Source organism: Solanum pennellii, chromosome 8 (genome assembly GCF_001406875.1).
Source record: "Solanum pennellii chromosome 8, SPENNV200".
Taxonomy (NCBI): Eukaryota; Viridiplantae; Streptophyta; class Magnoliopsida; order Solanales; family Solanaceae; genus Solanum; species Solanum pennellii.
In genome coordinates, this window is record NC_028644.1 from 65,994,269 (window position 1) to 66,005,427 (window position 11,159).

At 33.7% G+C, this 11,159-nt stretch overlaps 3 protein-coding genes and 1 pseudogene across 3 annotated transcripts; 3 read left to right on the plus strand and 1 right to left on the minus strand.

Moving 5' to 3' along the window:
• The first annotated feature begins 2,313 nt into the window (after nucleotides 1-2,313).
• On the plus strand, nucleotides 2,314-4,759 carry LOC114078384. Its single transcript, XM_027919201.1, has one exon. The coding sequence runs from the start codon at nucleotides 2,967-2,969 to the stop codon at nucleotides 3,381-3,383; it is 417 nt and encodes a 138-aa protein (XP_027775002.1). The 5' UTR covers nucleotides 2,314-2,966; the 3' UTR covers nucleotides 3,384-4,759.
• An 863-nt stretch (nucleotides 4,760-5,622) lies between these two features.
• Nucleotides 5,623-6,436, plus strand: LOC114078383 (acidic leucine-rich nuclear phosphoprotein 32 family member B-like). The gene has a single exon (XM_027919200.1). It carries the CDS (start codon nucleotides 5,941-5,943, stop codon nucleotides 6,397-6,399), a length of 459 nt encoding a protein of 152 aa, XP_027775001.1. The 5' UTR covers nucleotides 5,623-5,940; the 3' UTR covers nucleotides 6,400-6,436.
• Nucleotides 6,437-6,621: 185 nt separating this feature from the next.
• LOC114078385 (SNF2 domain-containing protein CLASSY 3-like) lies at nucleotides 6,622-7,168 on the plus strand. The gene has a single exon (XM_027919202.1). The coding sequence runs from the start codon at nucleotides 6,644-6,646 to the stop codon at nucleotides 7,166-7,168; it is 525 nt and encodes a 174-aa protein (XP_027775003.1). The 5' UTR covers nucleotides 6,622-6,643.
• Nucleotides 7,169-7,336: 168 nt separating this feature from the next.
• Nucleotides 7,337-11,126, minus strand: LOC107027857 (annotated as a pseudogene).
• Nucleotides 11,127-11,159: the final 33 nt, after the last annotated feature.

Below are 11,159 nucleotides of genomic sequence, written 5' to 3' on the forward strand. Positions count from 1 at the left end.
TATTTTTTATTTCTTTCAAGATCAACAATCCATCTAGTATAGTAAAATTGCATTAACACTCTAATTTCTCGATATTTATAATCATAATAAAATTCAAAACAAAGATCTGTTAAACCTTAGTAAATAATGACATGGAACAAATTATTAAAATTAATTAAATGAAAATAATGAAGCAATATATCATTTAAGACTCCCAACAAATACATTATACAGTGATAACATATTAAATTATACACATTGTTTTTCATCAATAAATAATATAATCATAAGAAACTATAAAGAATAAATCAATTAATAAAAATTATAAAAATCAGTCTTTCAAAGAAATCAATTTTCTTTCTTTCATACCTCATGAATCTTGCTAATGTTGATGATGGAAATGGTAATCTTCATATATCATCCCACAAAGTTTAAATTTGGCAATTCTTTGATTTCAATATATATATATATATATATATATATATATATATATTTTACTGATATAACCACCTGAATAAATAAATCTTTAACACTTCATTAATGCATTATGCATTGGACATGTACCATTTATTATTTATTGTAAAAAGTTATTTTTTTAATGGTAATTTATCAATTAGTAATGACTTTCCAACTTCATCATTGTTTATCACTTAGAAATAACGTTTCATCTTCTTTTTCTTCTAAAATTCCATGATTTTTGATAATGTAGTACAAATGAAATAGATACATGAACTCTCTAATTTCACATTTAATTTCTTTTTCAGTTTTTCTTAAGATAAAAAATAGTTAATGAATTTTGTATGTGCATTTAATATTTAAATAATTTGATGTGTTATAATATTTTAATTAGGTGAAGGACATTTTCGTAATTCAACTTTAAACTCAAAATCTTCCCACTTATAATAATACTAGTTTCTGACAACGTGCGTTGCACGTTTATTTTTTAATTTTGTTATATAATTTAAAATTGTGCTATCAAATAGAAAATATTTAAATCAACAATATTAATTTTACCAATTATATTTCATGTATCAACAAAAATAAATAAAAAGGGATTGCGCATTTGGCATCAAGCAAAAAAGATGTGAAATTAATTAACATAATATAGTCTCCTTTAACTTTGTATAAGTCTTTTTTATGATCTAAATATCAGTGATAACCTTTTATAGCCATAAATGGATATCTAAAATACATGCACACTTATTGATAAGATTACCTATTTTACTTTAATGAGAAACGATAGAGTGAAATATTTATATTATTTAAGTAAGGTTCTAAAATTAAAAGACAGTACTATCAAAATTATACAAGATTAAGAACAATTATAATTAAAATATAAAACTGATAGATATATAATTTAAACACTGAATCTCATACATACATCTATTTCAAAAGCTCATAATAATAGCTAAAAGATTACAACACCACAATGAGTTTATTAGGAATGCAAAAGAAATTAGAAACAACAATAATCTTCGTGATGGAGAATATATCTCGAAAGAGATATGAAGACTTAGACATGTCTAAAAAGAAGTCTTCAAGTTCTTCTCCCCACCTCATGTATTCTATTTTTTCATGTCTTTTTCGCCAATCATAGATGGAATAGTTTTTTATTATCAGTTGAATGACAATTTCTTTCATTTTTCAATGTTATCACCTAGTTCTTAAATAGTAGTAAAAATGTCTGTTTAAATTCTATATTTTTCAGTTCTAAATAATAGTCTTTAATATATAGATAGATGGAAAGATGAAAAATACAAATCATAGTTAGACTTAATAAGAGAATTAACATTACCACTAATAATTATTGCTTTGAACATGGAATCTAGTCTAGTTTGAATGAGTAATTAAAAAGATGAAAAACACAAATCATTGTAATTAGTAATAAATGAGGCAGTTACAAGTCATCTCAATAATTTATTACTAATTCATTCATATATAATAACACACTTTTAATATCATAGTAATAATAAATAAAATAAATAAAATCAGTGGCATTAATCGGATAAATGGGGGGTCACTCTTTTCATATGCCAATAATTATTTTAGGATATACATGTACAATTAAAATATATCTTTTCACATTACAAACATTTAATTATTTGCTTATATTTTAATTAAGAATTAATTTAAGAAAATGCTAAAGTCATCTACATTTTTATTAAAATGATACAAGTTAACATTTAAACTAAATAATTAAATGCTTTTATAACATTTTAATTTATAGTAAGGGTATTGTAATTTAACTTTTAACTTTTTTTGTTCCCTCTTATAATAATACAAGACTTACATGATAACAAAAAATTACAATGAAAAAATATTAATTGGCTCGCATATTCATTTTTTTCACACAAATAATATATATATTTTTCAATAAGAATGTTTGCCTTTTCAAATTCACATGCATATTGGACAAATTAGTAGAAGTTAAAGAGGTATTATTGAATACATCAATTTAAGTAGAATGACCACTAACATACCGTTACTTGCAATTTAAGTAGAATGACCATTAACATACCCAATAAATAATTGTATTAAAATTATAGAAAATTTATTATTTATAATAATATATGATTAAATAACAATATTTGGTAAAATTTGCATTGGTAAATGTAGAGCACAATAATGGCAGAAATTTGAATAGACGTTTGAATTGTTTTTAATTATTTTACGTTTTTTTTACAATTTGATTAAGAGAATTGTTCAATTATTAAATAATAAATGTGGTTCAATATTTTGATATTTAGGGGTAAATTGGTCTTTCAACTTTTATCTTTGAGGCTTCATGCTTATAATAATATATGATATGATATGATTGATATTGAAAGGTTCATTTTGACTCAGGTGAGGAAGATGGATTTAGGGGGCGACTCTTTTTCAAAGAGGAGAACTAGCAACAATTTGTAAAACATATAGTGGAGATAGTTGAAAAGAGGAATGAGTTGAGTCAAACTGGAAATTCTACGAATGGAAGGAAAAGAAAAAAGATGGAGACTTCTGGAGGTGACGAGAGAAATGTAAAAAACAATGGGAGGAGAAAGTTCAGTCGAGGAACTTCTGAGTACTTCATGAAACAGACTTTCGTCGAGCATGTATCTGATGATGATGATTCGTCATCGAAGGAGACCGATCCTGATGTTGATATTGTTGCGGAGGAGGAGGAAGAGGAGGTGGAGACAGACCCTGATGTTGTTAACGTTGCGGAAGGAAGGAGGAGGTGGAGACTGAACATGATAGTTAACGTTGCGGAAAGAAGGAGGAGGTGGAGACTGAACATGATAGTTAACGTTGCGGTGGGATATGAGGAGGAGAGTGTCCTGATGCAGTTATCATTATGGAGAAGGAGGTGGTGGAGACTGATCCTGATGTTGTTAACGTTGCGAGGAGGAGGAGGTGGAGACTGATCCTGATATTGTTAGCGTTGCGGAGGAGGGGGATGATGATGAGGAGAGTGATCCTAATTTTGTTATCGTTACGGAGGAGAGGTGGAGAGTGATCCTGACGATTAAATTTGAGGAGGTGGATGAGGTGGAAACTGAACCTGATGTAGTTAATGTAGCGGAGGGGTAGGAGGAGGAGAGTGATTCTGATGTTTTTATTATTGAGGAGAAGGCGGCTTCAATTTTGAATGTAACTGATGAGGTTGTTTCTTCTAAGTCAAATATGTGCAGGACAGGAGACAAATCCAAAGAGTTTACTAATACAACCTCATATTCTAAGTCAACATTCGAATCTTCAACTGGTTCTCTTCGAAACAATCCGAAGAAGATTCTTGGAGAGTCTGAGTTTCTGATGTTTACGTTGATTCAATACAAATGTCGTGAAGAAGATTACGATTTTTTAATCAATCAACAATAAACTTCATAAATTCAGACTCTTCAAAAATCTTCTTCGAACTCTTTCGAAAAACATCATTTGAAGATTCAAATTCTGATTTAGAATATGAGGTTGTATCCGTAAGCTTTTTGGGTTTTTCCTCTATCCTGCACATGTTTGACTTGGAAGAAACAACCTCATCTGTTGCATTCAACATATGAGGCGTCTTCTCCTCAATGATAAAAACGTCATGATCTATTTGCTCATCCTCATTATCCTCATCCTCCTCTTCCGCAACGTAACAACATCAGGTTTAGTCTCCTCCTCCTCCTCTTTTGTAACGATAATAACTTTAGGACCCTTCTCCTCCTCCGCCATGTTAACATCATCAGGTTTAGTCTTCACATCCTCCCCCTCCTGCCACGTTAACAACATCAGGATCACTCTCCACCTCTTCCTCCGCAACGACAACAACATCAGGTTCAGTCTCTACCTCCTCTTCCTCTTCCGTAGCGATAACAACATCAAGATCATTATTATCCTCCTCCTTAATAGTAACAACATCAGGCCATTTCTCGTTAGTCTATTTCTCGCAAGTCCACAACGAAAGGCCATTTCTCGTGAGTCCCATCGTCCAACCATGTTTCACACCCACATTCACATGTTGTGTATCCCAAATTAGTAATCGCACGGTCACAATTTCGTCACGACCATCTTGAAATTGAGCCATCCCTTGAATCCATAAACAAGGACCTGAGTCAAATCGCATAACCATTAGCATACTAAAAATTGATAAGAAAATAGTTAAGTTGATTTTAGACTTTCAAAATGACAAATATTTTGACAAAGACGAAGTCGTACCAAGAGAAAAATGTACCATCTGAATCGATAATCCGAACCTATAATTTGGTTATTGGGTCAATGGTTCAGGTTAATGGCTTAACATTTTGAATCTCAATTTACCATAAACTTCTTATCCGCTTATTAGTTCGGGTCTCGATTTGTCCATATTTCTAATTGGGTGCCTGATAATTCGATAAGAAACTTAATTAATTATAATTATATGAGTTAAGGCCTTAGACATGTTTAGCCTTTAGGTTTTACATTTCAGTCTTTAGACTCTTTACAGTCATTTTATAGTTGACACTAGAATTTGACAATAATATTTCAAAGTTGTGAATCATTGTCACTACTCCCACACCAGCGAGTTATATTGAATATCATTTTCTAAGTGTCTAAATTGAGGTTTTAATGGTTGGTTCCTTTACTTTAAGTCTTTATTTTTATCTTCTTATTATAGTGAGCGATTTAGTGAGATATGCTTGCAATGTCGCAATATTACGATCTTCAACGAAAAAGTTTTTATTTAATGGTCTAATGATCAATAGTGGTTTTCGTCAGTTGTGCTGTAATGGTTCTATTTATAGTTCATATCAAAATAGGTTTGGTTGTTATGATGAACAATTATTTTTCAAAGTTATATCGTTACTAATTTACTTTTTCTAGGGTTATAAACAAACCCGAAACCTTTTAGATTAGTGGTCTATAATCATCAATCTCATTCTTTTTTCCGCCAAAAACCTAATATGAGGGAGCCGCCGATGATGATGTCCATAATTGAAATATTTTTCTTAATTGATCGTCAATTTTTTACTCGAAATAATTATAACAATTTACATAAATAAGAGCGACAATATTTAACTAAAGGATATGATTTTTTAAAAAAATTCACTAATTAAATTAAAGTGGAAACAAAAAAACCATTTTTTTAATTTTTTTTTCCAAAATACCATTTCTAAATAAAGACAATTCTTTATTGACAATTCATGTGACTCAGTTGGAAGAGTTAACATTCACGCTTTACATCGTTTGGAATATTGTATCACATAATGCACACACTTTGCTAAAGTTTTTTCTGTCACGCTAAAAGGCCTTCTCTTAACTCACGCTTTGTTTGTGCTCTTACTCTCTATATATAGCTGTGTGTGTCTATGCATTCAATTCATTCTTCACTGTATATTACTCTGTTTTTCTTTTACAGTTTTGAAGGATTCAAAGCGATCTATTTTTGATTTTCCGGCAGAAAAAGGTATTTGTAAATGCAGTTTAGTTTAGTTTCTGTATATGTTTTTTTAATTTTGACTGATGAGCAAAGATGTACCTTTGACTCAGGTGAAGAAGATGGAGTCAGGGGACGACTTTGTTTCAAAGAGGAGAACTAGACAACAATCTTTAAAACATATGGTGGAGATTGTTGAAAAGAGGGACGAGTTGAGTCAAAGTGGGGATTCTACGAATGGAAGGAAAAGAAAAAAGATGGAGAATTCTGGAGTGGAAAACAATGGGAGGAGGAAGTTCAGTCGAGGAACTTCTGAGTACTTAACAAAGCAGAGTTGCGTTGAGGAAGTATCTGATGATGATGATTCGTCATCGGAGGAGACTGGTCCTGATCCTGATGTTGATGTTGATATTGTTGAGGAGGAGGAGGGCAGTGATCCTGATGTTGTTATCGTTGCGGAGGAGGAAGAGGAGGAGTTGGAGGAGGATGAGGATGAGGAGACTGATCCTGATGCAACCTCATACTATAAATCAGAAATCGAATGAGGTTGTTCATATGTCAAATGGGGAACCACAATCTTAAGCTAGATGAACAAATAGGACTCTTCTGTTCAGTTTGTTCATATGTCCATTTGGAGAAATACTCCTAAAGTTTCCTAGTCTGCTGGTCCTTGAAGAGGGGCACATTGCTCGGAATGAGCACAGCCTTGTGTGGAAAGCACTGAAGAAGGTTGAAACAGAGAAGCGCATACTTCTTTCTGGAACTCCGTTCTAGAATAACATCAAAGAAATGTACAACACTTTCTGTGTAGTTAGTCCAAAGTTTGCTGCTGATTTGGAGCAGAAATGGGCTTCTCTTAGCAGTTCAATTGACAAGAATGCCCGAGCGTTGGAAGAGCTTAGGGATATTCTTTCACCCCTTGTCCATAAATGTAGCGAAAATGTAAGGAAGGTAAGCCTTCCAGGTATACGGGATACAGTAATACATTTGAAACCCACAGAGTTGCAGAAGGAGTTACTTAAAAGAGTTCCAGAGAATTCGGGATCCTTTTATGAACAAAATCTGATGTCTCTGATCTCTGTTCATCCTTCATTAGTGGCAAATAGGAAGGAGTTCTCTGACTTAGAAAGTCAGCTCAAGGAAAGAAGATGTCGGTTGGATCCTGATATTGGGGTAAAAATGAAATTTGTTATTGAACTGATCAGACTATGTGGTGGGTGGAAGGAGAGGGTCATAATATTTAGCCAGTTACTTGATCCTCTAAACCTGATCAAGGAGACGCTCAATTCTCTCTTTAGCTGGACTTTAGGCTGAGAGATTCTCTATATGGATGGGAAACTTGATGTAAACCAACGGCAAATATCAATAAATTCTCTTAATGACCCTAAGAGTGATGTCAAAGTGCTTTTTGCATCGACAAAAGCCTGCTCAGAAGGGATAAGTCTAATAGGGGCATCAAGAGTGGTTTTACTTGACGTTCGATTACTTAAAATCAGATGGTTCAATAAGTAATCGAACGTCAAGCAAAACCACTCTTGATGCCCTTATAAGACTTATTCTTTCCGAACAGGCTTTTATTGATGCAAGAAGTACTTTGACATCACTCTTAGGATCATTAAGAGAATTTATTGATATCTTCCGCTGCTTTACATCAAGTGTCCCATCCATATATAGAATTTCTCTGTCTAAAGTCCAGCCAAAGAGAGAAATGAGTTGCTCCTTGATCAGCTTTAGAGGCTCAAGTAATTGGCTAAATATTATAACCCTCTCCTTCGGCCCATCGCAGAGTTTGATTAATTCAACAACAAACTTAGTTTTTACTCCAATATCAGGATCCAGCGGATATCTTCTTTCACTGAGCTCACTTTCTAATCAGAGAACTCCTTCCTATTTGCCACTAATGAAGGATGAACAGAGATCAGAGACAACAGATTGGAAAGGGAGCCCGGATTACCTGGAATTCTCTTAAGCAACTCCTTCTTCAAATCTGTGGGCTTCAAGTGTACTTTTAAACCCGGAAGGCTTACCTTCTTTACATCTTCCTGCATGTATGCACAATTGGTGCAATAATATCCCTAAGCTCTTCCAATGCTCGGGGATTATTGTCGATGGAACTGCTCAGAGAAGCCCATTTCTGCTCCGAATTCGCAGCAAACTTTTGACAAACTATGCTCAGAGTGTTGTAAAATTCATTGATATTATTCTGGAACGGAGTTCCAGACAAAAGTATCTGCTTCTCTGTTTCAACCTTTTTTCAGTGCTTTCCACACACGACTGTTCTCATTCCGGGCAGTGTGCCCTTCTTCAAGGACCAGAAGACCAGGTGATTTTAGAAGCATTTCTCGTATCACTTTGGCATTAACTTCTCCATCTTCTACCGTGAGATTCCTGAACAAGTCATAACTTATTCCGAGAACACTATTACTTTCAGCCCAGGATTTCAGCTTCACCAAACGTATAAACTGTGTGTCTTTTATTCCTGCATCGGATAAACAACCAAAGACACGAACTGTAGCTTCTTCTTCTTGGGAGGAGAAATCTTTACGGTTCAAATTGTAGAAGGGAATGTCAACATCCCATTTCTGGAACTCGGCTTCCCAGTTAAGAAGCAAACTTGATGGAGCTATGATTATAGGTCGACTCTTTGGATACATTTTCAGAAGAGACTGAAGAAACACAATGGTGAGTTGGGTTTTCCCGGTGCCAGATGGGTGTGAGATAATGCATCCTCCCCTACTCTTAGATTAGGGCTCTCTCAGCCTCTCAAATGTTATAGCTCCAGCAATGTGTTTCCACATAAACTCGAATCCTCCATGTTGATGAGGATACATTGCCGCTTTAACATTTGGGGAAACTAAATCCCACACCGTTTCTTCTTCTTCATAAATAGCTGAATCTTGGTCTGCAGAAGAATCAGAAGCTCTGAAGATTGATGGCGACTCTCAGAGATATTTTCTTCTATGCCTTTGTCGAGGTCTTCTAGCCTGCAAATGACACATAAGTTTATGATTTTAAGAGTGAACGAAATATAAACTAAAGAGAAAAAAACTATCATACATTTAGATTATTTTTAAAAAAAAAAGTGTTCGACAGAACAAAACTCGTATACTTACAAAATCAGGGAAGATGTACTTCATTTCCAAAATCACATGTGAACAAACTGAACAGATGTGTCCAATTTGTTCATCTAGCTTAAGCTTGCAATCACTCAATTTTTCACTTTGCATCTGCAAAACAGGTGAAGAATTTGTAAGGCTTATCCGTTTTTCCAACAAACACATCTCCATTTCAGCAAAACAATCTTCAATTTCCTTTTCGTATTCTTCTTTCACTGGGGGAACGGGGTCCTCGTCTTCAAATCGAAATACTAAAGGAATTGTTTCTTTGACAGGAACATGTTCCTTCTCTTCAAGAGGAGAAAGTTTATTCTGATCATCGCAGTCCTCGTGATCAGACCCCTCCTCATCCGACTCCTCATTATGAGATGATTCCTCATTCATACTCTTAGACCTGTCCATATAGCGTGGCCGAAGAAAATATGTTCGGCCTTTGTTTTGGTTTTCAGTCTCAGCAGGGTCCATCATACTTCTTTTCCTTCCAACAACTTCACAATCCTGTTCAGACTCCCTGTCATCACTACGAAGAATCGGACCTTTATTGTTAAGTGGAGGATTCGCCAATGGGATATCCACGATGAGCCATTTCTCATTAGTCCCATCGTTTACCCATGTTTTACACCCACATTCACAAGCTGTGTATCCCGTTTTGGTAATGGGACGCTTACACTTTCGACAAAACCATCTTAAAGCAGAGCCATCCCCTGAATCCATAAGTATGCACCTTCGTCAAATCGCATAACCATTAGCATACTAATTTTTTTGAGAAAGTCGTACTAAAAGAATAGTGTGAAACACTAATGTGACTAAAATGTTGTTATTCAAAACGTATTTCAAAGGATAATAACATGTAGGAGTGACGAACGAGCGAGTTGAGTCGATCAGAAAACGAGTGAAACAAAAATGAATGAAGTACTCGAATCATTTATAAATGGGAAAAAAAAAGTTACCGAGTAGATAATATGGATACTCATATTATAGTGGGGATCTTGTTAAAAGCTTTAAAAACAAAATATTTTTAAAGTGTTTTTTACCAGCCCAAACCACCTACCAGCCCCCCTCCCCCTATATCCCAAAAAAAATGTAAAAGAAATTGTTTGGTTTTTTATTTAAAACAATTAATTCTTGGGTATTGAAAAATACATGTTTGAGTTATTTTTCATTTGGGTTGGGTCTTGAGGGGTAAAAAAAATGGGTCATGTAATTTATTAAAGTTAGGTAACTTTTTAGACTTTTAAAGTATAATTTTTGGATTTTTCAGTTTAGTAAAATAGATTTGTTAATGGACATAGAAAATAAAAATTTTAGCTTGTATTCAGTTTGACTATATCCTTTTATCCTATTAATTTAATATAATATAATGAACCTTGATATTTCAAAAAAAATATTTTGTATTCATGTGAATTTTATCGATTTTACGAAAAATTTCTATTCATTTAACATTTCTTAAGTTTAGCTTATCACACAGTTAAATGAAAATATATTTGATTTCCTTTTCAAACACCATATTATTGTTAAAAAACCGAAAAAACCTAAAAACGGAAAGAACCGACCAAAATCAAAAAAATTGACTTTGCGTGATTTGATTTGGCTTTTAGATTTAATAAGTCAACATAATTGGTTTAGATGTTTTAATTGAAATACTAAACCGATTTATGTAGACCCCTAGTTAGCACTAGCATAAATGAATTGCAAATACCTCATTTTAGCATAAATGACATACCTCAATTAATAGCGTTAATAATTGTCTTCTTGATCCAACTTCCTTTCTCTATTTAATCAACAGAAAAATACATTTCGGTGGTGGGGGTGGGGGATATATCGTCTATGCTGTCTTGTATGATTTATTTAGCAGGGTACATTGTGGCGCTCTCACTTATTTATAATACGAAAAAACCCTAGGTGTTCTTTTTTAACATGGGCTCGAATTTAGGGCGGACTAAATTGGGTTTCTTGTGTTGGGCTTCTCATTTTGAGACCCATTGATAGAGCTTGGCCCGCTAGGCCGGTCCAGCTCAATCCTTGAATTAAGTAGGGTTGCGTCTAATTTTTTTGGCCCATTTAGGAACAAGACTTTTTAGTCCAGTTGCATTTGGGCCGCTAGCCTCGTAGGCCCAACCCGCAAGCCTCAATGCCAGCCTGTGGACTATGAATATTTAAAATATTATATTATATTATATATATATATA

What these genes read in the sequence shown, in the direction of transcription:
- LOC114078383 (XM_027919200.1), top strand. Translation starts at nt 5,941, where the DNA reads ATGAGCAAAGATGTACCTTTGACTCAGGTGAAGAAGATGGAGTCAGGG.
- LOC114078384 (XM_027919201.1), top strand. Translation starts at nt 2,967, where the DNA reads ATGGAGACTTCTGGAGGTGACGAGAGAAATGTAAAAAACAATGGGAGG.
- LOC114078385 (XM_027919202.1), top strand. Translation starts at nt 6,644, where the DNA reads ATGTACAACACTTTCTGTGTAGTTAGTCCAAAGTTTGCTGCTGATTTG.